Source organism: Oncorhynchus clarkii, chromosome 20 (genome assembly GCF_045791955.1).
Source record: "Oncorhynchus clarkii lewisi isolate Uvic-CL-2024 chromosome 20, UVic_Ocla_1.0, whole genome shotgun sequence".
NCBI classification, from domain to species: domain Eukaryota; kingdom Metazoa; phylum Chordata; class Actinopteri; order Salmoniformes; family Salmonidae; genus Oncorhynchus; species Oncorhynchus clarkii.
In genome coordinates, this window is record NC_092166.1 from 20,548,694 (window position 1) to 20,574,375 (window position 25,682).

Consider the following 25,682-nt stretch of genomic DNA (forward strand, 5'->3'; position numbering starts at 1 on the left):
TTTAGACAATAGGAGTATACTTTATTGCACAAATATCTGAGATTCACATGGTCTTTAGAGCTAAAAATGCAAGCGGCAATTAGTGGCTCTTCCCTGTCTCCCTAGTGTATCTGTATCATGAGCTGGCATAGCACATTCCACTAAACTGTTTATGCTCAGCAGAATAGGTGTGTCTTGGAACACTGTCCATCTAATTTGAGGCAGTTAAACATTTCCTCTCAGATTGTTTAGCTGAATTAAGAATAATTATGTTAAAGGAAGTAGAGCTCAAAGATCTGGCTTTTCAGTAATTGTAAAATGTGTACTAAATTTGATAATTCATTGTGCGAGTGCACAAATGGCTAAAAACATCTATTTTCCCAAGTTGAATAGCACATTCTGATTCTCAATTAGAATTCAAATTAATCTTGTTAATTGTACATGGGGACTCACAGCATTCAACAGAGTAATTAGATTTCTCAACTGTGTTGCCGGAGGCAATCGAATAAAAAGCTGGAAAATGAAAAACAGCAAATACATTTGTCCCTCAGACAATGTATTCATATCATGGACACACTTCAGATTTAGAAACCGTTTTAGCCACACTTGATATACAGAGAGATAGCCAATTCCATCAATAACTAACATTATGGAAAATGGCTGATAAGAAAATAGGAAATTGAATCAATTGTCCCTCATGTCTGACCTGATGTGAGACAGGCAGTTTGTCACATTAATTTCTAGTTAATGTTTTTATATTCACCCTGAAACAAACAGTCCCTTTACTGAACCTGAATTGAACAACTGACGTCTGGTTTTTGAAAGAATCCTTTTGAAAATAAGTTTAGCTACTCTTCGTACTGAAGGGCTATATTTTGAAATCCTTACACATTCATTTTAAAGAAAGATTACCAAAAACAGTAACATTAAGCCAATACAAAACAACCAAATCAAGCTTTCAGCAAAAACTGAAACAGCACAACACAATGCCAAAATAGAAATACTAGTCAGCAAAACTCATATTCTTGAAGGCAAAACATAAATTCAATACATAATGTGAAATTTGATTTTGGTTAGTGTAGAGTGTTGGAAATTACATCAAGTCATCTACACAAAGCCGGAGTGCCTCAGAACCCTACACCAATCTCTCACAAATCACATTTCAGTGCTTGAAAAATCTATAGTTGCCAGACATTTCACTCATTAATCATCTTCCCTTTATTTAGAAAATGCTCTTCTATATCAGAAATTTTTCAGATTTCTCTACCAGCAATATACCTCCTGACGTAATCATTTGTGACAAAGTCTCATTTCTTATTTTATTGTCTTGACAGCTCTTGTTGCCTCCAGAATGAGCTGTTACCAGTTACAAGAGCCATAGGGGCCTGGATGGGCATAGTATGGTCCCTATAGGCTGTCAGTTCTGCCACCTCTCATGGCACCAAAAGTACAATGAGCCAACAGTAATGTTTCTTAAGGGAAAGCATCTATCATCCCAAAACACCTCCTGGGAGAGCATTTTCCTGTCTGGATATTATAAACATCCTTCCCTTTCGTTCCTATTTCATACCAAATGAAGGCCAATGAAAGAACAGTACCCAAGCTGCAAAAAGGGCTGCTTCTCTATCTTGTTTTAAAGTGGTTCATTATGTACAGACCACATGAAATACAATTGTATTTATTCATCAGACCATTATTTCAAACGGATATCTATTGAGTTGCAAACCTCGTCTGTGAGAGAAACCTTGCAAGACACCAGCAGCAGAAGCTCTTTGTTTGACAATCACCATAGCTAGATTCTGCAGGGAATTTAAGCATCCTTCCCCCTGTGACCCTCACATTCAATTTATTCATAGGCATGGGGGCTCCTCGAAACTCAAATCACATATATCTTTACACATTTCACAGGCATAGTAAATGCATGCTATGTATACTGAACAAAAATATAAATGCAACGTGCAACAACTTCAAAGATGTTACTGAGTTACAGTTCATATAAGGAAATCAGTCAATTGAAATAAATTCATTAGGCCCTAATCTATAGATTTCACATGACTGGGAATACAAATCTGCATCTGTGGGTCACAGATACCTTAAAAAAAAGGTAGGGACGTAGATCAGAAAACTAGTATCTGGTGTGACCACGATTTACCTCATGCAGTGCGACACATCTCCTTAGCATAGAGTTGATCAGGCTGTTGATTGTGGCCTGTGGAATGGTGTCCTATTCCTCTTCAATGGCTGTGTGAAGTGGCTGGATATTGGCGGGAACTGGGACATGCTGTCGTACACGTCAATCCAGAGCATCCCAAACTTGCTCAATGTGTGATATGTCTGGATACTATGCAGGCCATGGAAGAACTGGGCCATTTTAAGGTTTCAGGAATTGTGTACAGATCCTTACGACATGGGGCTGTGCATTCTTATGCTGAAAGATGAGGTGATGGCGGTGGATGAATGGCACAATAATGGACCTCAGGATCTCGTCACGGTATCTCTCAAATTGCCATCGATAAATGCAGTTGTGTTTGTTGTCTGTAGCTTATGCCTGCTCATACCATAACCCCACCGCCACCATGGGGCACTCTGTTCACAATGTTGACATCAGCAAAGCGCTCGCTTGCATGACCCCATACCCATACTGCGGTTGTGAGGTCAGTTGGACGTACTGTCAAATTCTCTAAAACAACGTTGAAGGCAGCTTATGGTAGAGAAATGAACAAGCATTTCGCTACACTCGCAATAACACAAGCTAACCATGTATATGTGACAGATAAAATGTGATTTGATTTGAACATTCAATTCCCTGGCAACAGCTCTGGTGGACATTCTTGCAGTCAGCATGCCAATGACATGCTCCCTCAAAACTTGTGACATTGTGTTGTGTGACAAAACGACACATTTTAGAGTGGCCTTTTATTGTCCCCAGAACAAAGTGTACCTGTGTAATGATCATGTTGTTTAATCAGCTTCTTGATATGCCACACCAGGTGGATGGATTATCTTGGAAAAGGAGAAATGCTCACTAACACGGATCTAAACAGAAATAAGCTTTTTGTGCGTATCTTTTATTTTAGCTCATGAAACATGAGACCAACACTTTACATGTTGCGTTTATCAGTGTAGTTACCATATCAATGGCACTTACAGAATCTCCATGCACAACACTTGAACTTGGCAAACATGAAAGATTAAACAATGTTAGGCTTGCCTTTCAAATAGGACAAAGTCCCTTCACTCCAGAAAGTAACACCAAGGATGACTGAATTTGCCTTGGCAGAAATATTTCAGTGAACCACCCGTAGGGCAGCTGTGACCAGGCAGAGAGGGGGAATTAAATCAGTCTTCCTCTATATAACCCAGTTGGTGTTCCCTATTCCTAATGGGCAGATTTACACACCTACTTTCCCTCTGGGTGTCCTTTAATGAGATCAGTTAACATATCAAAAGGGCCTTGGCAGCACAAATGGCTTGTGGGGGAAACCAAATTTATGTCCATTGACGACTGAGGTGTTGGTCAGACAACAGTGCGCTCTCACACACACAAACACAACACACACACGCTGCTAGACAACCTTTCAAACAGTACTGGCTATGCTCTCTGCCTGATTCCATCACAGATCTGCAGGCATTTTTCTGCATTTCAGTTCCTTGTCCTAGTCATTTCTAGCACTGTCCCAGATCATGAAAGAGAAGCGTGATCCATCAAACTTCTGTCAAAAAAACTACACCTATCATGCTAGCTATACTCAGAACATCTGCAATGAAAGCTATCATTTCAAGTTGTATGAGAAGAAAACTGTGACAGATTTCTGAATAAATGGGTTTCTAAAGAGACAAATATCTCTTTCTTAGGACCTACACCCCTTCAACATGCCCACACTCAAGTAGCATTAACATCACAGCAGAAAATATGTTGGCAGTAATCTGGAGCTATAATTTGACTCAGGTGAGTGTAGCACCATGGAGAGCATGCAGCAACAACAAAATAAAATGTAATGGAGGCTTTGTGATGGAGGAAAGTAAAATTCATGAATAAAATGCATGGAAGGGTCAGAGTAAAATATTGTAACAACCCTGGGTTTATAAGCGCGGAATCCGTACGAGCATGCTTTTGGGGCACAGTCGATAGCGCACTGGACTTCGGGCTAGAAGGTCGAGGGTACGAGACCTGCTCCCTGCCTCAGTTTCATTACAATATATATTCTAAGCTGAGGAAAAATGTAAATTAAAGGATTATCAGAGAGAGTACATCACATTTGGTATTACATTTAAAATAAAGTTAATGATATTGAAAATAAATGTTGAAAAATAATTTGATGGGATGGAAGGGTCATAGTGGATCTTGATTGGTACAGTACAGCAACATTCAAACACGCACACTTTGCCTCTAGATTCTCACCTGTAGATCTTATAGCGTGTGGAGAAGCCTTGCTGGAAGCGTTCTTTGAACTCTGTGTATTCCGGACAACGATGGAAAGGTCCCTTCTCAGACAGCAGCCAATCCAATTGGTCGCCACTCTGGTGTCCGGTGCTGGCAGCAGTGAGCGAGGGGTTGTTACTCTGCTGCCCCTCAGCCAGGGCCAGAACCCAGCCGAGGTGGCCCAGCACTGTCCACTGCCATACGAGCATCAACAGCAACCATCTAACAGCTGTGGCTCTTGGCCAACGCATCACCATCTTCCTGTTGGGCACCTGGGACCAGCATTCTTCAACTAATCCCTCCTGACCTGTGAAGGAAAAGAGAGAGAACATGTTTTAGGGCTCAATTCAGAGAACAACTTCAAATAATAGAAAAACACAGACACTACGCTTGACACTTGTATCACTTGCGTTGATTTAGCTTATGTATCCGCCTCACAGCCTTCGCTTTCCTTAGGGATCAATTCAATTAAACACACATGCAGTAACTTTCTTTTCCATAGACAAAAACTTAATAGTCTTGGCTAGACTTTCAATCTTAGCCTGTACTAACAACACTGTGAGAGCCTTTCTTTGGCTAGCGTTGGGAGGCTATACACCAAGGAATCAATTCAATAAAACACACTGTGTTCTTTTTTGCGGAAGCGCTCTTTACCATGGTCAAAAACCTACTGCTAGGTGCAATCCACTCATAGGTATATGCTTTTAGTCGTGCTTTCAAGTTTGTGTGGGCGGACAAAATCACATGAAAACATAATTGTTAGGTATAAATAAGGACCTTGCTCTTGAAAAGAGGACCTAGCTTTACACCAAGTACAGATCTACTGTTGGTCTAAGTTGCCGTTGTTGGATTGTTTAGGCTGACAAAAGTAAGGACACACTCAATTATCCAAAGCTGTTATGACTAAATAAGAATTGCCATCATGTCTGAAGCATCCTTAAAAAAAAGAGGGTGGTACGTTTTTGTTATTTATTAATAAATTACTGTAGTGTTAAATCTGCAGTGCACAATCAAACATTTAGGCCCAAGAATAGAACAAGCTAGAACAAACTGTACAAGCGATATGGGACCAACAGTATTCCCTGTTGGTCTTCTATTTTGATAAATAACACAATGCAAATTAATTTGAGAGAGCAAAATGCATGTTTAGACAGTAAATAACCTTTCTTTAATTTACACTTGGAAAGGGGGATACCCAGTCAGTTGTACAACTAAATGCCTTCAACTGAAATGTGTCTTCTGCATTTAACCCAACCCCTCTGAATCAGAGAGAACCATGGAATTGTTATGTTTTAATAGGCAATTATTTAGGTAATTTATCTCATTAATAATTATAATAGGCAACTAACTTGGAGAAAGTATGTAGGATCAAGCTTTGAAAAAGGGAACATCATCAACTCCACTTTATACTAGACAGTATAAAAGGTAAGACTTTACAAAAAGTTGCTTTTATACCTGTGTGGTAACGTTAGAATTACACAAGTCACAGTATTCTATTAGCAATGTTAATTTAGTAATGACTTTGGAGAGTAATTACATATAGTAAGTATAATGTGTCAATACTGCTCAGGAGTAATTGTTGATTTATTGTATCTCACATACAGTGCCTTGCGAAAGTATTCGGCCCCCTTGAACTTTGCGACCTTTTGCCACATTTCAGGCTTCAAACATAAAGATATAAAACTGTATTTTTTTGTGAAGAATCAACAACAAGTGGGACACAATCATGAAGTGGAACGACATTTATTGGATATTTCAAACTTTTTTAACAAATCAAAAACTGAAAAATTGGGCGTGCAAAATTATTCAGCCCCTTTACTTTCAGTGCAGCAAACTCTCTCCAGAAGTTCAGTGAGGATCTCTGAATGATCCAATGTTGACCTAAATGACTAATGATGATAAATACAATACACCTGTGTGTAATCAAGTCTCCGTATAAATGCACCTGCACTGTGATAGTCTCAGAGGTCCGTTAAAAGCGCAGAGAGCATCATTAAGAACAAGGAACACACCAGGCAGGTCCGAGATACTGTTGTGAAGAAGTTTAAAGCCGGATTTGGATACAAAAAGATTTCCCAAGCTTTAAACATCCCAAGGAGCACTGTGCAAGCGATAATATTGAAATGGAAGGAGTATCAGACCACTGCAAATCTACCAAGACCTGGCCGTCCCTCTAAACTTTCAGCTCATACAAGGAGAAGACTGATCAGAGATGCAGCCAAGAGGCCCATGATCACTCCGGATGAACTGCATAGATCTACAGCTGAGGTGGGAGACTCTGTCCATAGGACAACAATCAGTTGTATATTGCACAAATCTGGCCTTTATGGAAGAGTGGCAAGAAGAAAGCCATTTCTTAAAGATTTCCATAAAAAGTGTTGTTTAAAGTTTGCCACAAGCCACCTGGGAGACACACCAAACATGTGGAAGAAGGTGCTCTGGTCAGATGAAACCAAAATTGAACTTTTTGGCAACAATGCAAAACGTTATTTTTGGCGTAAAAGCAACACAGCTGAACACACCATCCCCACTGTCAAACATGGTGGTGGCAGCATCATGGTTTGGGCCTGCTTTTCTTCAGCAGGGACAGGGAAGATGGTTAAAATTGATGGGAAGATGGATGGCGCCAAATACAGGACCATTCTGGAAGAAAATCTGATGGAGTCTGCAAAAGACCTGAGACTGGGACGGAGATTTGTCTTCCAACAAGACAATGATCCAAAACATAAAGCAAAATCTACAATGGAATGGTTCAAAAATAAACATATCCAGGTGTTAGAATGGCCAAGTCAAAGTCCAGACCTGAATCCAATCGAGAATCTGTGGAAAGAACTGAAAACTGCTGTTCACAAATGCTCTCCATCCAACCTCACTGAGCTCGAGCTGTTTTGCAAGGAGGAATGTGAAAAAATGTCAGTCTCTCGATGTGCAAAACTGATAGAGACATACCTCAAGCGACTTACAGCTGTAATCGCAGCAAAAGGTGGCGCTACAAAGTATTAACTTAAGGGGGCTGAATAATTTTGCACGCCCAATTTTTCAGTTTTTGATTTGTTAAAAAAGTTTGAAATATCCAATAAATGTCGTTCCACTTCATGATTGTGTCCCACTTGTTGTTGATTCTTCACAAAAAAATACAGTTTTATATCTTTATGTTTGAAGCCTGAAATGTGGCAAAAGGTCGCAAAGTTCAAGGGGGCCGAATACTTTCGCAAGGCACTGTATACATAAGCCTCCTAGTCCATGTTGTGCATGACATAGAACACAAACCACCATTATTCTGTGAAGTGAACACCTCACATCATACAAATCACTCACTCTTGTTCTGCAATGTGAAAGATAAATCTGTCCGTACATTGTAAAATGTGATGTATTGTGATCCTGTCTTGAAGTGCCTGGCATTCCAAATGATCTGAATTCCATACATTATTTCAAAGGCTATGATGATACAAAATATACATTACGTAGAGAATTAATCACTATGAAATAATATTGAATACTTTATTTCACCTTTGTGCATCACAGTAGTTAATAATTCAAATACCTATCATCTGCCTGCCCACTCATCAAGATAGGGCCTGTCTAAAACAGTATCTCTCTTATTGCACACTGCACACTCCACTGGGAGATAAACCCTTTTGTGTCCCAAATGGTACCATATTTTGTATTTGGTGCACTTTTGACCAGGGCTCTATAGGGCTCTGATCGAAAGTAGTGTACTATATAGGGAATAGGATGCCATTTGGGAGAGATACGGCAAAGAGGAGAAGCTGTGTGGCAGCTGCTGCTGCTTTCACATTTCCTTTCATTCTGTATAATCCCTCCCTCCACCCCCCCTCCCTGTACCCCTGCATTGCCTGTATCCCATACAGCCAAGACTCTATTATAACTTTCCTTTTCACAGTTGGGCTTTGCAGTTGTAAACAGGAGATGAGATTTTAATGCTATTTCATCATGCTGAATCCAAGTGTAAATTCTACTTTAGCATAAATAAAATATGACTTGCGGTGTAGTTTTTCTCACACGATGAAAGTCTTTCCTATATGATGGTTGTCATCTCATGAAGCTAGAGGGGAAAACGAGCCACAGCTGATTCATAAACAGTATAGTGCTGACTTTCCAATCTTGCTTGAAATTTGCCTTTCAAATGAGTCTATGTTCTAAAAGCAACACCTCTTGCTGAGATCTCCATCCCAGGGCTTATTGCTCCTCTCTTGAGGTTCTTCCTAATTATAAAATGCATAGAACATCCTAGAAATGCCAGTGAGACAATGGAGGAAAAACGGAATTTAGCCTTGACATTTAATGTTCATCTTGCATAATTCAGGTACCTTCCTATTTACCCTTTCTATCCATGAGAAAAACCAAGGAGAAGACACACGTCTTGAATTCAGTATGGTGGTACGAGGGCGGTTGGAATAGAAAACCATTTTACCGCCTCTCGCTTAGAAATAACATTTCAGACAAGTATGGTCTGGGGAACTGGGCACCTTTTGTGCCATTCACATTTGTAGCATTCACCAAGTTTTGCAGGTGGTTAATGTTCACAGTGGCCAACACCCCTAAATACCACACGCGCACACACTCACCTACACGTGCACGCACACTCAGACACACCTGCACATCGTCAATGACCATACATTAGGGGAAAGCCTAAGAATGGTGTGTTTCTTCCCTGCTTTATACTGGATATCATAAGGCACAGTATCACGCAGGTCAGTGGCTTAATGAGCACATAGTATATGCTATACCTGTAAGATCTACCCAGTAATGTGTGCATGGCAATGAGAGCAGCTGTGAGTCCTTATTGGGTCTGACTTAATAAGGTTTTGTTTGTGAGTGTAGGCAGACACCTGCCTCATGGCCAGGCCCAGCAGAGCAGGTGTAGTCCCATTACCAGAAGGCCAGATGTCCTCTTGAACTCAGGTACTCATACTCAGTGTTTTAACTACTCAGCAACGCCGCCAGCTGTCCCACAATATTTCTGTGTCGCTGCATGTTGAGGGTGGATTGCTTTATGCAACAAAGTGAATGCATAGTACCAGGTTGGTGGGTTTGTACTATGACTCTATTATGAAAACTGTCAGCCAAGGCAGAACTTTCCATCAGTTCCAGCCTAGCAATTTGTTTAAGCGTGGTTTGATGAAAGGATGAGAGCAATTATGAGGAGTACACCTCCTACACTATGGTAAGCCAAACAGCTGTTATATATATTGGTTCCGCAAGATTTGTGTCCTCATGAGCCGAGCTGCACCGCACCGATAGCATCGTGATTCCAACCCAAAAGCTATAAGTATGTGTTTAAACAAGCGAGGTATCCCACTCATTCAAAGAGAATTAAAGGCAGACCAGGTCCCTGAGATGCACGTGTTTTCTTTTCCTCAAAAATAAAAATCTACCATTGCCGAAAAAACATTCCCTGCATCAAGCTGTGGGATGTCGTTTTTTTAATATCAGAGTTGCTGGTTGGATGTTGTTCCGTTTGTCATTCTTTAGTTTTTTAAAAATCTTATATTTGTTGTGTAGTTAATATTTCAGCTTTTATTTTCTATGTTTTTTATTCATTTTTTTCCCCTATAAAGCACGTTGCATTCCATGCCTAAAATGTGCTTTATAAATAAAGATGATTAAAGGTCGATCATCTTGCTCAGTAACTTCAATATGATAATAATTTATGAGCAGTTTCTTTCTAACCATGAAGATGATTCAAATCTCATCCTTCCAGTAAAGGTTTGCCCCCAGGTAACTGTCTTGCAAGATGTAAGATAAATATAAAAATAAAAGCCATAATCTTGAAAATGAAAAAGAGCCTTAATTAAAAACCTCAAGCATGCCAAGTTAATCAGCTAAAACAATTAGGAGGGCGTGAAAAAGCATTAATGTAAAAATAATCTGATTCTCAGCCACACCTCATTGTTCAGGGCACTTAAAAGTGAGATGCCTCACATATTTCAAACAGGAAAGCAGGTGCTTACCTATTAACTGCATATTAATAAAGAGTACAGTCAGCATTACACAGGGCAGATGGTCTCCAGAGATAAGGCTTAAAAGCTAGCCAGAGAGGAGTCAAGCTAAATATCAATGTTAGATCTACATCGGGGTCTCCGACTGAGCCAAAGTTTAGCAAACAACCATATGGGCAATTAGGACCATCAGTACCCGCAAAATTTCTATAGCACTTGATAATTAAGACCAATCTGTCTTTAGGAGGTTTCATATTTTCCAGCTGTTTGATTTTAAGAAAATCCCAAAGTACTAAAGGTTTCGATGATGTGTTATTGCTTCACCTGTCCATCTGCCGTCGTTTCTCCATAAACACAAAGCCACGTATAGTGTAATTGCCTATACATCACTCTGAAAATACATAGCCCAGATAATTACCCAAGCTGCTTCCTGTGGGTAACACTGTCTCCATAAAAAGCCCATCTGCATATTGCAACAACTCTTTATTAGTTTGTTGACTAATCCCCCAACAGGTCCACAGTGACATGGGAGGTTGTGGAATTCCTGCCAAGAACAATACACACCCATTTGGTAATTGAGAGCACAGCAGGGCCTCAGTTTGAATCGCCTCTGTAAACTTTAATTATATACAGTATCTACTGAAGTTTGGAAGGAAATATCCAAAGGTGGGATACATGTTTTAAAAATGTAAAACAGCAAAACATCAATCAAAAGCTAAATTCAATCGTAATGCATTTCACAATTTCACAATGTGTAACATTCCCCATTTTCAAGATGCAACTGTCAACCTGGTCTCATTAGTATGTTGAAAACATGTAACAAACCATATTGCCTGTCATCTATACATGTGATGTGCATTGTCATGGTAATTTATTTCAGTGGTAATAGTTAATCAAGGCCAATTGCAAGGCCCCAATCATCTTGATTTAGAAAGACACTGATGTGGGTGTCAGTTGTGCTTATGCTGAATCCATTTCAGAAAAGCCATGAGCCATGGGTTGATGGCTGGCTTTGAAAGGGTTGATGGGACCTTATTTTCAAGAAAAGCCACGAGGAGCTCTTGTGCTTCTCTGTTGATATTTTCATTAAATATTCAGATAGTTTTATATAATGTATCAGCTTCATGTATATTTGAACTACCTTTTAGGGCACATCAATTCTATTTGATTCATGTGAGAGATGGCACAGTACCAGTCCCTTGTTCTGCAAAGGAGAAACCTAGCAGAACAGTTTGATTTATATTACGCATCTCATTTAAAACTTTACTTTACTTTACACTCCAGTCTTGTTGATTCTGAATGAGAACATAGGGGAGATTTAAAAGGTTGACTCTAAAGGTTAAAATGTAACACAAAAGCAGAAAGTACCCACAATGTGCCTTAAGGCTAGCAAGTACTGACTTCTCTGTGTGTGTGTGTGTGTGTGTCTGTGTGTGTGTGTGTGTGTGTGTGTGTGTGGTCCTTGCGCTGGAGAGAATGCAAAAATGCAGAGATGTTCCTCTTTTCAATAAATCCATGACCATGAATCAGTGCCCACGGCTCATCAATGCCAGATAATTTTACTGATTTTTAAAGCCTGAAGCAATCTAGAGCCAGAAGTAAAAATATATTAGAGTTACTCTATCATATAAAGATTTTTGGCTAATATTCCCAACTTTTCACTGTGAGGGGTGGATTGTTTTAAAGTAATACATAATATATAATTGTGGTTGCTTTTGGAGCTGATTTATATATTTTTTGTATTTGTCATGGATCCCCTCTTGCGGGTTTGGCAAAATTAAGTTATAAATTATATATATGTTTTATACAATTTCAAAAATCATACATTCATAACAGTTTTCACCACACACTAAGTGTGTGGCCTCAGGCCTCTACTCCACTACCACATATCTACAGCACAACATCCATGTGTATGTGTGTGTATGCATGTGTCTGCGCCTATGTTTGTGTTGCTTCACAGTCCACGCTGTTCTATAAGGTGTATTTTTATACGGTTTTTAAATCTGATTCTACTGCTTGCATCAGTTACCTGATGTGGAATAGAGTTCCATGTAGTTATGGATCTATGTAGTACTGTGCTCCTCCCATAGTCTGTTCTGGACTGTAAAGAGACCTCTGGTGGCATGTCTTGTGGGGTATGCATGGGTGTCTGAGCTGTGTGCTAGTCGTTTAAACAGACCGCTCTGTGCTTCAACATGTCAATACCTCTCACAAATACAAGTATTGATGAAGTCAATCTCTCCTCCACTTTGAGCCAAGAGAGATTGACATGCATATTATTAATGTTCGCTCTCTGTGTACATCCAAGGGCCAGCTGTGCTGCCCTGTTCTGAGCCAATTGCAATTTTCCTAAGTCCCCCTTTGTGGCACCTGACGACACGACTGAACAGTAGTCCAGGTGTGACAAAACTAGAGCCCGAAAGATCTGCCTTGTTGATAGTAATGTTAAGAACATAGAGCTGTTAAGAACGTAGAGCAACGCTTTATTATGGACAGACTTCTCTCCATCTTACCAACTGTTGTATCAATATGTTTTGACCACAACAGTTTACAATCCAGGGTTGCTCCAAGCAGTATAGTCACCTCAACTTGCTCAATTTCCACATGATTTATTACAAGATTTAGTTGAGGTTTAGGGTTTAGTGATGCTTTAATGCTTTTAGTTTTTGAAATATTTAGGACAAACTGATTCCTTGCAACCCATTCTGAAACAAACTACTGTTCTTTGTTAAGTGTTGCAGTCATTTCAGTCGCTGTAGTAGCTGACGTGTATAGTGTTGAGTCATCCGCATACATAGACACACTGGCTTTACTCAAAACCAGTGACAAAGTAGGGGCCTAGACAACTGCCCTGGGGAATTCCTGATTCTACCTGGATTATGTTGGAGAAGCTTCCATTAAAGAACACCTTCTATGTTCTGTTAGACACTTAACTCTTTATTGGGGCGGCAGGTTGCCAAGTGGTTAGAGCGTTGGGCCAGTAACCGGAAGGTTGCTAGATTGAATCCCGAGCTGACAAGGTAAAAATCTGTCGTTCTGCCAGTTAACCCACTGTTCCTAGGCCGTCATTGTAAATAACAATTTGTTCTTAACTGACTTGCCTAGTTAAATAAAGATGAAATAAAAAATTTCAATTATCCACAATATAGCAGGGGATGTAAAGCCATAACACATACATGTATGTTTTCCAGCGGCAGATATGATCGATAAAGTCAAAAGCTGCACTGAAGTCTATAACAAAACAGCCCCCACAATCTTTATCATCAACTTACATGATGACATGTAAGTACATAGTTTTGATTGATTAATTGTGCTCTGTTACCATGGTTGTTTATCATCCTTCAAAACTGTTGAGTTGAGGTGTGAAGTAATTCTTTCCCCCAGCTTGCATGCTCACCCACCGCTGCTGCTGTAGACTGAGTGAACAGCATGCAATACATACAATGTGTCTCTCATCTGCCATCTCATACTCAACCTTGGAATTCATGCAGAATATGGAGCCCAGAGCTCTGCTTATCATCTTCACAATTCCGCACATTGTTACTGTTTTTATGTTCAATCAGGCATGGAAGACGATCTGATGATTCAGATGGGTAGTGACTGATTTCAGCTCTCCTGTGGACACACCCTGCTAAAACATTTATGGTCAGTTTGGTCATGAATTTTAATCACACGTATCTCGTGATACTTCTGGAGTAAAGGAGAGATATCCTTCCAGGCATGTTTTGGAGAGAAGAAAGTAGGGAAGTGATCGGGATCGTCAGCTGGAGGCTACAGCCATAGACAGGTGGAATCTATTAGAGTCTGGGTGAGGATAAAAAGGCAGAAAACTCTCCATGGAAAAAGTCTAATGTTTCTGCATACAGAATGGTCAATCAAACGAAGAATCTTCATATCAGAGGAGCAGGGTATTTCATAATAGATATTCCCAACACAAAGCTTGAGAGAAGATGAAAGTTTATAGAAGGTTGTTTTCCGGTACACTGAATGCATTTGAAATTTGTCCTGAGGCTCATTAGAATTGCTATAGTCATTCAACACATCATTTTCTCTGAGTGATGGTTTAAAGTGGTTGTGTGTTTTCTCACTCTTTAATAATATGAGCAGGCTGTAGCAGGGCTTGTCATCGTGGTTTTTAGATAAATGCCTTTTTCTGCAGGATGAATCACTCTATCAGGGTCAATGAACACTAATGGAGAAAAACTCAACATAATGCTTCATGCAATATAATTTTGGGAGTTCTGGTATGCCAAAACTACCCTGTTAAATGTACATATGATATAGACATGATTTGTATAAAAAATAATCAAAGATAATCAGTTTGCTTTTATTGAACATATTGGCCTAAGACTTGTTCTCGTAAAATGCAGAGGTATCTTTATAAAAACAAAAATCTTTAGGAACTTAGGAAAGTTGTTTATATTTGTTGATATTTTGAAGTTGCTTGGACCAGCAAGGCATGAAGTGATATTGTGCAATTGGAAACCCTAGCCTGGATGTCGATGATGAGTATATCTCCCCTTGTATAATTCTTAGGGAAATGGATGGAAATCTTTTTAAGCTGCATAATGGTGAGAGATCAATATGCAAGGGCAAGACTGATCCAATATACAACCCGGGGGAGGTCCGAACCACCAACGTGCTCAGGGTTCAGTGCACAGCTCAAGACCAACGGCAATGGTACCGTGCCAACTCCTCTCATGTGCCTCTCTCTCTAAACCAGCCATTCCTCTGGAGACTTCAGCAACCAAAAACAAACACCTCTCTATCTCTCCCTCTCTCTCGTTTTCTCTCTCTCGCTATCTTAGCAACCCCTCGTATTGTGTGCCAGTCAACATTCATCCGGCCATAATTGAAAAAATGTAGTTCCTTCCTCAGTTTATGTGACTTGGCTATTAAATTCTGTTTTGACAGGCCATACTCTATAGTGGGTCAAACTCACTCTGTCTGACCAAGCTAGTTCCAAAAACAGGAACAGGTTATCATTCAATTTTCTGGTTTGCTGTGGCAGCTCTCCCTCAACACTTTCCAGAAGATAATTGCATTAGTCTAATTTGACACATTGGGAACATTTGTCACGCTCCTATGGCTGATGCACCACTGTGCCCCACGGTGGATATTAACTTTCCGAATTCCAAAGTCTATAAAAAATGAATCAAGAGATAACATGGAAGCAGAATTTTTGTTTTGAGTAAAAACCCAGTATCCACAGGCATTTTCTGAAATTCTTTCAGCTTTGCATGTTCAGCTCAGACTCAATTTAAGGCACACATCTGTGATCTGAACCCTGGAGTTCCTCAATAAACCATTGCAGCCAATGGGTTAATATTTGCACCCTTGGTAAGTTGAGGGGTTCTTGGAGGAACCTTTAATGTTTAAATGTAGCAAAGAGTTCCCGGAGGAACCTTTTTGCTGGTGCGTGCGGAGAATTTATTTATTTTACTAATGGGTTTGTTGCGCTGCCAGACTCAGAAGGTTTTCGGCACTGGATTTATCGGATAGCTAGCAATTTGTAAACAATCACCCATTCCTATCAGTGCTATTTTAATAGCAATGTTGAATAAATCAACATTGGTTCCTGTAGCTTCCTGTTTTAATTCAGAAATGTTTATTGTGATGGTAATGATGTTTGCTTATAATGATAATTATTAGGTGATATCTTAAGTCGCTATGTAGCTACAGTATCTTCAATCTTGCCTACACTTAAAAATGCTGGGTTGTTTGGATGACCCAATTCCTGGGTTGGAGGCATTGGGTCACTTAGTAGGGTTGTTTTCTTTAATAAGAGCCAGGTTGGGTTGTTGATTCTGGGTTAAAGTAACTGGGTTAAAGTAAATCTCACTTTCAATAGTTCATATTGTGTTAACTCATACCCAAATAATGTTGTTGACTCGCCCTATTCTCCTATTTGTGGCCAAAGCATAAATTGGTTGAAAAAACACTTAAAAAAAACATCCCAATCAGCGGTCTAGAGCAGGATGAGCTGGCCAATCAGCAGTCGACTCGCATTAATATTTTTTATATCCCGGTAAACACCCACACCATTCTGTTGTTGGGGTACGCCCACACCATTCTGTTGTTGGGGAAAGCCCACAGCATTCCAACACTGAAAAGCTGCTTTTTAACATACTTAAAAAAACATATTCACCATGTTTCTTTCTAACCGTTTTATGAGAGTAAAGTAACATTTCACAACAGGCCCAAGGGAAACAGCAAATTTGTCTGTAACTTTGCAGATGGATCGCCAGGTCGCAGTTGTAAATGAGAACATGTTTTCAACTGGCCTACCTGGTTAAATAAAGGTGAAATAAAATAAAAATTGTGTCATGGATTCCCCCGGTACTCCTGCTCATTCCGTGCACCAGTTCCGGAGGTCTACTGTCACCTGCCTCTAGGCATCACTGAACTGTCTCATTACGCACACCTGATTCCAATTCCCCTGACCAGTAATTGTATTTGTATAAATGACTGGAGACCGTTGCAGGAAAACGAATTAGGGGTTTTAATACTCCACACAAAAATACAACATGCCATGAAAAGGCACAGGGACGAAGCCCAAAACGAACACGTATACAAAAACACAGGGATGTAACCCAAATAAAAGAGTGAGGTTAAACCTCCAATAAATACACAGGACGAGACCCGTAATAACAAGTGCACAACAATACACAGGACGAGAACAGTAAAAGTGAGTACACAATACAAGCAGCACGAAATCTGAAACCACAAAGCACAGGTATTCACAAGACCAACGGACATGGGAACAAGACAAGGGTGAACAGAGGGCACATACAGTTGATGTCGGAAGTTAACACACACTTAAGTTGGAGTCATAAAAACTCGTTTTTCAACCACTCCACAAATTTCTTGTTAACAAACTATAGTTTTGGCAAGTCGGTTAGGACATCTACTTTGTGCATGACACAAGTCATTTTTCCAACAATTGTTTACAGACAGATTATTTAAATTAAAATTCACAGTATCACAAGTCCAGTGGACAGAAGTTTACATACACTAAGTTGACTGTGGCTTTAAACAGCTTGGAAAATTCCAGAAAATTATGTCATGGCTTTTGAAGATTCTGATAGGCTAATTGACATCATTTGAGTCAATTGGAGGTGTACCTGTGGATGTATTTCAAGGCCTATCTTCAAACTCAGTACCTCTTTGCTTGACACCATGGGAAAATCAAAAGAAATCAGCCAAGACCTCAGAAAAAAAATTGTAGACCTCCACAAGTCTGGTTCATCCTTAGGAGCAATTCCCAAACGCCTGAAGGTACCACGTTCATCTGTATAAACACCATGGGACCACGAAGCCGTCATACCGCTCAGGAAGGAGACGCGTTCTGTCTCCTAGAGATGAACGTACTTTGGTGCGAAAAGTGCAAATCAATCCCAGAACAACAGCAAGGACCCTGTGAAGATGTTGGAGGAAACAGGTACAAAAGTATATATATCCACAGTAAAACGAGTCCTATATCGATATAACCTGAAAGGCCGCTCAGCAAGAAAGAAGCCACTGCTCCAAACTGACATAAAAAAGCCAGACTACGCTTTGCAACTGCAAATGGGGACAAAGATCATACTTTTTGGAGAAATGTCCTCTGGTCTGATGAATCAAAAATGGCCATAATGACCATCGTTATGTTTGGAGTAAAAAGGGGGAGGCTTGCAAGCCGAAGAACACCCTCCCAACCGTGAAACATGGGGGTGGCAGCACCATGTTGTGGGAGTACTTTGCTGCAGGAGGGACTGGTGCACTTCACAAAATAGACGCGATCATGAGGAGGGAGAATTATGTGGATCTATTGAAGCAACATCTCAAGACATCGGTCAGAAAGTTAAAGTTTGGTCGCAAATGGGTCTTCCAAATGGACAATGACCCCAAGCATACTTCCAAAGTTGTGGCAAAATGGCTTTAGGAATAACAAAGTCAAGGTATTGGAGTGGCCATCACATAGTCCCGACCTCCATCCTATAGAAAATGTGTGGGCAGAACTCAAAAAGTGTGTGCGTGCAAGGAGGCCTACAAACTTGACACAGTTACACCAGCTCTGTTAGGGGGAATGGGACAAAATTCACCCAACTTATTGTGGGAAGCTTGTGGAAGGCTGCCCGAAACGTTTGACCCAAGTTAAACAATTTAAAGGCAATTCCACCAAATACTAATTGAGTCTATGTAAACTTCTTACCCACTGGGAATGTGATGAAATAAATAAAAGCTGAAATAAATAATTCTCTCTACTATTATTCTGACATTCCACATTCTTAAAATAAAGTGGTGATCCTATCTGACCTAAGACAGGGAATTTTTACAAGCATTAAATGTCAGGAATTGTGAAAAAATGAGTTTAAATGTATTTGGCTGAGGTGTATGTAAAACTTCCGATTACTAAATCAGGGGAATTGGAATCAAGTGTGCTTAATGAGACAGTTCAGTGACGCCTCGAGGCTGGTGAGGTAGATTTCCGAAACTGGTGCACAAAATATCCTGGGTATCCTGGAAGGATATTGACCTCATTCCATCAGTAGAGGATGCCTGGCTATTCTTTAAAAGTGCTTTCCTCACCATCTTAAATAAGCACTCCAGACCTGACTGCCCTTGACCAGCACAAAAACATAATGTGGCGTACTGCACAAATATGTAACTTTTCAGGGAAGTTAGGAACCAATATACACAGGCAGTGAGGAAAGCAAAGGCTAGCTTTTTAAAACAGAAATTTGCATCCTGTAGCACAAACTCCAAAAAGTTCTGGGACACTGTAAAGTCCATGGAGAATAAGAGCACCTCCTCCCAGCTGCCCACTGCACTGAGGCTAGGAAACAGTGTCACTACCGATAAATCCACGATAATTGAGAATTTCAATAAGCATTTTTCTACGGCTGGCCTTGTTTTCCACCTGGCTACCCCTACCACGGTCAACAGCATGCGCCCCCCACAGCTACTTGCCAAAGCCTCCCCCATTTCTCCTTCACCCAAATCCAGATAGCTGATGTTCTGAAAGAACTACAAAATCTGGACCACTACAAATCAGAAAATTACCCACCCGAAAATGTTGCAACCCCTATTACAAGCATGTTCAACCTCTCTTTCGTATCATCTGAGATCCCCAAAGATTGGAAAACTGCTGCGGTCATCCCCCTCTTCAAAGGGGGAGACACTCTAGTACCAAACTGCTACAGAACTATGTCTATCATACCCTGCCTTTCTAAGGTCTTCGAAACCAAGTTAACATACAGATCACCGGCCATTTTGAATCCCACCGTACCTTCTCCGCTATGCAATCTGGTTTCCGAGCTAGTCATGGGTGCACCTCAGCCATGCTCAAGGTCCTAAACGATATCACAACCGCCATGGACAAGAGACAATATTGTGCAGATGTATTCATTGACCTGGCCAAGGCTTTCGACTCTGTCAATCACCACATTCTTATCGGCAGACTCAACAGCCTTGGTTTCTCAAATTACTTTCTCGCCTGGTTCACCAACTACTTCTCAGACAGAGTTCAGTGTGTCAAATCGGAGGGCCTGTTGTCTGGACCTCTGGCAGTCTCTATGGGGGTGCCACAGGGTTCAATCCTTGGTGCCACAGGGTTCAATCCGACTCTTTTCTCTGTATATATCAATGATGTCGCTCTTGCTGCTGGTGATTCTCTGATCCACCTCTACGCAGATGTCACCATTCTGTATACATCTGGCCCTACTTTGGACACTGTGTTAACAAACCTCCAGACGAGCTTCAATGCCATACAACACTCCTTCCGTGGCCTCCAACTTCTTTAAATGCTAGCAAAACTAAATGCATGTTCTTCAACCAATTGCCTTTATGCGCAAATATTGCTATAATAACTATATTGAAGTAAACTTGGAGTCACACGATGATATGTTGTGTGGTCCTCCCAATACGACTTGGGAAAGAATACCGTTTATTAGGCTATAGATTAAATAAGTTATGATGGACTTCAAAAGGTGGTGAAAGTGCACTCTGTGATTGACGCTCCTTTCCAAAAAATATCCATGGTCTTATTCTGGAGACATGATGATTGATGCTTAGCTGCCTTTTGACAAATAAAAATTATCTCGCTCTTTTGTCCATAATAATACCATGTAGGCTATCCACCCGCACTGTATCTGCAAGCTTTTTTGGGGACAAGACCAACAGTAGATTTGAAAATGTGATGGAAACCCATTTAACTTCTATTCTTAATTCGGTACAAAAATATTTTTTATGTGAACTACGTCATCGCGCATAGCCTTTTTTCCGCAACAGGTCAAGTTGATGGAAACACATCTCTGCTGTGAAAATATATTTTTCCTGCATATTTTTTAATATTCACATATAACCATTGCATGGAAACCGAGATATAGTAAGTAAATATAGGTCATATTTCATAGAAATCTGAAAACAATAGACGATTACTTTAAGATATGACCCAAATCAAATCAGAAGATTGGAGGCATGGCTTAGGGGCTTTGAGATAGCTATTTTTGGCCACCCGTGATGGTAATGTCATTCCTGTTAATTTGTTCTGTTGTATTGTCATCACATGCTAAGGTTGAACATTGACAGTTGTGTAGCTTCAATGAGGCTTACAGAGATGTAGGAGTTCCTCAAAGGCCTATGCAAATCACAATGTTAGAATAGTTACTACTTTATTACTATATGTAATCAGCAATATAAATCTTATTAATATTATAACATGTACTAACAATTAAAATACCATTTACAGTGTACAAACTTAACATGAATGACATTTACTCTCATGGGTGGGCAAAAATAACTATGAAAGCCACGGCTCCAATAAGCCACGCCTCTAATCTTCTGATAGGCTACCACCGCTACAATACATTAACCCCTCCCATTACAAAAACATTCTTTGAAGAATCTTGTCAAAGAGGGTTCCGCGAGGAACCTTTTTGACCCCACAGTGGCAATCTTTTGAACATCAAAATATTATTTGAGGCTCCTTCACTTCTAAGAGTGCAGTTCACTGCACAAGCTTACAGTCTTAACCTTTTTATCTCGCCCACTCAAATAAGACACCTAACATTGGTAAAGATATAATAGACATACCATGTTTGAGAATAACTTCAGAGGAGCCCTATTTTTTTGTAGGAGTGATTCAGTCCATAATACATGTAAAAGTTAACACAGTTAATATTCACAACCAACAAACTTGCACAAAATATATGTTTTTACCAGCTAAATTTGAGCAAATACAAATCATTCTCTGTCTAAGTAATGGATTTAGTGTAGCAGGTTTTATTCAAAAAATGGAAGCTGCATAAAGTTGCAGTATATTGCCAAGAACTGTGTGTGCACTGTGGTTGATATAAGTGATGAGTCAAGATGGGCATTTGCAATATAGCAGGGCCACAAGGGAACATTTTCAGTGTGCATTGCTGACACAGCACAATATAAATAGTTCATGATTTTCAATTTAGTGTTGAACTATCGGTTTACAATAATGTCTCAGAATGCTCATGTCAAAATTCTATGGAACAGTTTTTTCCTCCTACATTGTAACAAAGTCAGTAATCTATAGTTCAAGACTTCAATACTGCAGATTGACAAATGAAACTCAAATTAACATTAAAATCAATGCATCGGTCAGAATTTATCTGGAGATCACTCACTTATCTTCAGATCAAACCTGCATAGCAAAGCCTTTAAAATGATTCCTCCAAGGTAGACACAGCAGTGACTCTAACAGATGAGGCTTGTGTAGTAACCTAATGTTTGAAGATGTCTCCCCTTTTCCTTATCGGATTCTGCTCCTTTGTAGGGTTTTGCATCGACAGTAGCTTTGGATATTATCTTATTTGAGGTCTGTCTGATATTTTTACTCACTGTGGACAGCACAACTTATCTGATGTGTTAGGATATAGCAGTGGATGACGGGATATGTTTTAGAAATAATGCCTTTCCCCTTTATTTCTTCATGCAACGTTCAAAACACACAACCACTCTGAAGCTAGACTGTGTGTTCTACTGACATGGTGGAGCTTCATTTACAGTATGATAATTGCTATTATCATAGGGGGATGAAAATTAAACTTCACACTATGCAAACATGTTCCAACATGTGAAACTGGATTATATTTTATGAGCTAACAAATGCATTCTGCATTGTTTTTCCTCTCGGGACAACAAACAACTGAGGTGACACTGGCATGTCTTCAATGGGTTGAGTTTGTGGACTGCCTCCCAGACTCAAATTTCATCATTTCTGCCTGGTCTGTCATGGGATAGCAAACAGCTATGCTTAATTTACGCATGCCAGGGTGGGTATACATGTAGCTACTCCAAAAACAAGGACAGAAGATGCTAACTAGTAGCAAAAAAAACACTACCATAAAAAAGCAATGGAGAAAATGCCTCCCTTAACATTTTAACATGGAAACAACTGTTCTATCATTCAGCCCACAGAAGCAGCCAATGTGTTGTGTTCAAAGTAAGCCTACATTGCACGAGGCTTTTGAAAAAAAAACATGCAGAGCTTGACATTAACCTGTTTAACCACTTTTCTTTCAGACAAGGAGGTGACTGAAAATGTTTTTGTGTTGATTGATGCAAGAAACCACTTTACAAAATAAAATACATTATTATTCCCATACCATTATTACAGAGAATCAGACAAATTATCCTACTCTCTGCCTATTGGCTATTTAGCTTATTCAAGCTTGTCTCAACTTCAACACTGCCCCTTTAGACAAAAAAAAGCCTTTTATCTGACTCGCTTTTCAAAGATATCTAGAAATGTACATGTTTTGTGTTCTTGAAGGAAGCAATCACTCCCCTATTGCTAACTACAAATGATCTACAACTGGGCTAATAACTCACTAAGGATATGATGATGGCGAAACTCGAGTCGCACCACATTATTACAGCCTCATGCACAAGTTGATGTTGTTACTCCTATGAACCTAAAAAGTTCATAGGAGTAACAATTGGATTTGCAAAAATTGGATAAAAAAAAAAAGTCATCAACGTAAAGGAATTTCATATTTTTTTCACTCAACTTCTAATCTAAATCCAATGACAGTGTGACATTTTTGGTTAATTTCACAGTAAATTCAATTTTGTTGACAACTCAACAAAATGTAACTCAAAAGTAGACTATAACTGACGTCTGTGCCCAGTGGGAAGGTAAACATTGGTATGCTATCCTTATGTCATTGGAGACACTACAAATGTCTCTGACCCAAACTTGTTTGTTAGTCTTTTGTTTTACAATCTCCTTTCATTAAACTGAAATGAACCATTTGTCATTCCTCAGCAATTCCCATTCATTAAAATACTTAACCTCAGTCTTACCCTTAAAAAAAAAAAAACAGTAACACATTATTTGACACCTAGTATCATAACACGTTATGACACGGTCATAACCATGTCATAACAGCTGACAACTTGTCAAAATGTTCATATGTCATGGCACATACTGTATATTTACACCTGCTGTGACTTATATTGCATTATTTTATGGTCGGTTATGTCACCTACATAAGTGTCAAAACCCAGAAAACCTATCACACAAGGCAAGCCATTCCATGCCGCTGGGGCGGCAGCGTAGCCTAGTGGTTAGAGCGTTGGACTAGTAACCGGAAGGTTGCGAGTTCAAACCCCCGAGCTGACAAGGTACAAATCTGTCGTTCTGCCCCTGAACAGGCAGTTAACCCACTGTTCCCAGGCCGTCATTGAAAATAAGAATTTGTTCTTAACTGACTTGCCTGGTTAAATAAAGGTAAAAAAAAAAAAAAAAAAAAAAAAAAAATTACACCATAGCCTACTTGTCAACAGCATGTTGATGTTATATAACATTTTCTGAAATGTACCATATTAAATTATCATTGTAATTCAAAACACACTGATGTCAGACATGTACCTACCCCAATGCACTGTTGCTGATGACTGGGATGAATGCAGGAGCAGATTTCAGGAGCAGGACAGGACACCCTCTTTGTGACTGATGTCTAACATAAGGGCATGTACGTGATAGGCCTTATATGATTGTGATGGTCATAATGCTTCTTGACAGTGTCATAAAGTGTATTTTCTTAGTCCAAGTAAAGTGAAACAGGATGGGCATAATGCTTCATGACAGTGTCATAAAGTGTATTTTCTTAGTCCAAGTAAAGTGAAACAGGATGGGCATAATGCTTCATGACAGTGTCATAAAGTGTATTTTCTTAGTCCAAGTAAAGTGAAACAGGATGGGCATAATGCTTCATGACAGTGTCATAAAGTGTATTTTCTTAGTCCAAGTAAAGTGAAACAGGATGGGCATAATGCTTCGTGACAGTGTCATGAAGTGTATTTTCTTAGTCCAAGTAAAGTGAAACAGGATGGGCATAATGCTTCTTGACAGTGTCATGAAGTGCATTTTCTTCAAGTTATCAAAATACGATGAAAAATAAACTTGACTGTAAATAATTCATAACAACAACAACAACGGATTTAACTATACATCGTAATATTTATTAAAATGTGTTTGTTCCTGCCGAGAAGTTTCTTTTTTTGAAAGTTTGTTTCTGCAGACTACATCAAGGTCTTCGCCTCCCCCCTGGATGCAGCAGGTGCTTTACTTTCTCTGAAAAATATAGTGCCTTCAGAAAGTATATCGACTTATTTGACATTTTGTTGTGTTACAGCCTGAATGCAAAATGGATTAAATATATTTTGTATCACCCATATTCACACACAAAACCCCATAATGCTAAAGAAAAGAAAACATTTACACGTTTTCCCAAATTTATTGAAGATCACCTTTGGCGGTGATTACAGCTTTGAGTTGTCTTGGGTATGTCTGAACCAGTTTTAAACATCAGGATTTGGGGATTTTCTCTCATTATTCCTTGCAGATTTTCTCAAGCGCTGTTAAATTAGATGGGGAGTTGCGGTGAACAGCAATCTTCAAGTCTTTCCTAATAATTCCAATGGCATTCAAGTCTGGGCTTTGTCTGGGCCACTCAAGGACTTTCTTGTTCTGAAGCCATTCCAGTGTTGCTTTGGCTGTACTCTTCACATCACTGTCATCAATGTAAATCTACTGTAGTTTCTCATCAAGTATTTGCCTGTATTTGGCTCCATTCATTGTTCCCTCGATCCTTACCAGTCTCCCAGTCCCTGCCACTGAAAAGCATCCCCATTGCATGATGCTGCCACTGCCATGCTTAGCGGCATGGATGGTGTTAGATGGGTGATGAGCTGTGCCTGGTTTTCTCCAGACACAGCGCTTTGCATTCAGGCCGAATAGTTACATTTTTTGCCTTATGATCTGTCTTTCATGTGCCTTTTTTGCAATCTCAGCCAAG

The 25,682-nt window shown here is 39.7% G+C and overlaps 1 protein-coding gene across 1 annotated transcript in view; it reads right to left on the reverse strand.

The window, feature by feature from the left end:
• The window catches only part of LOC139376071 (bone morphogenetic protein/retinoic acid inducible neural-specific 2), a 115,238-nt gene that overhangs the window by 67,675 nt on the left and 21,881 nt on the right, over nt 1-25,682 (reverse strand). Inside the window, exon 2 of the mRNA XM_071118226.1 lies at nt 4,382-4,709. Within this exon, the coding sequence (XP_070974327.1) occupies nt 4,382-4,659 (278 nt within the window). The 5' untranslated portion in view covers nt 4,660-4,709. The remainder of the gene's footprint in view (nt 1-4,381; nt 4,710-25,682) is intronic.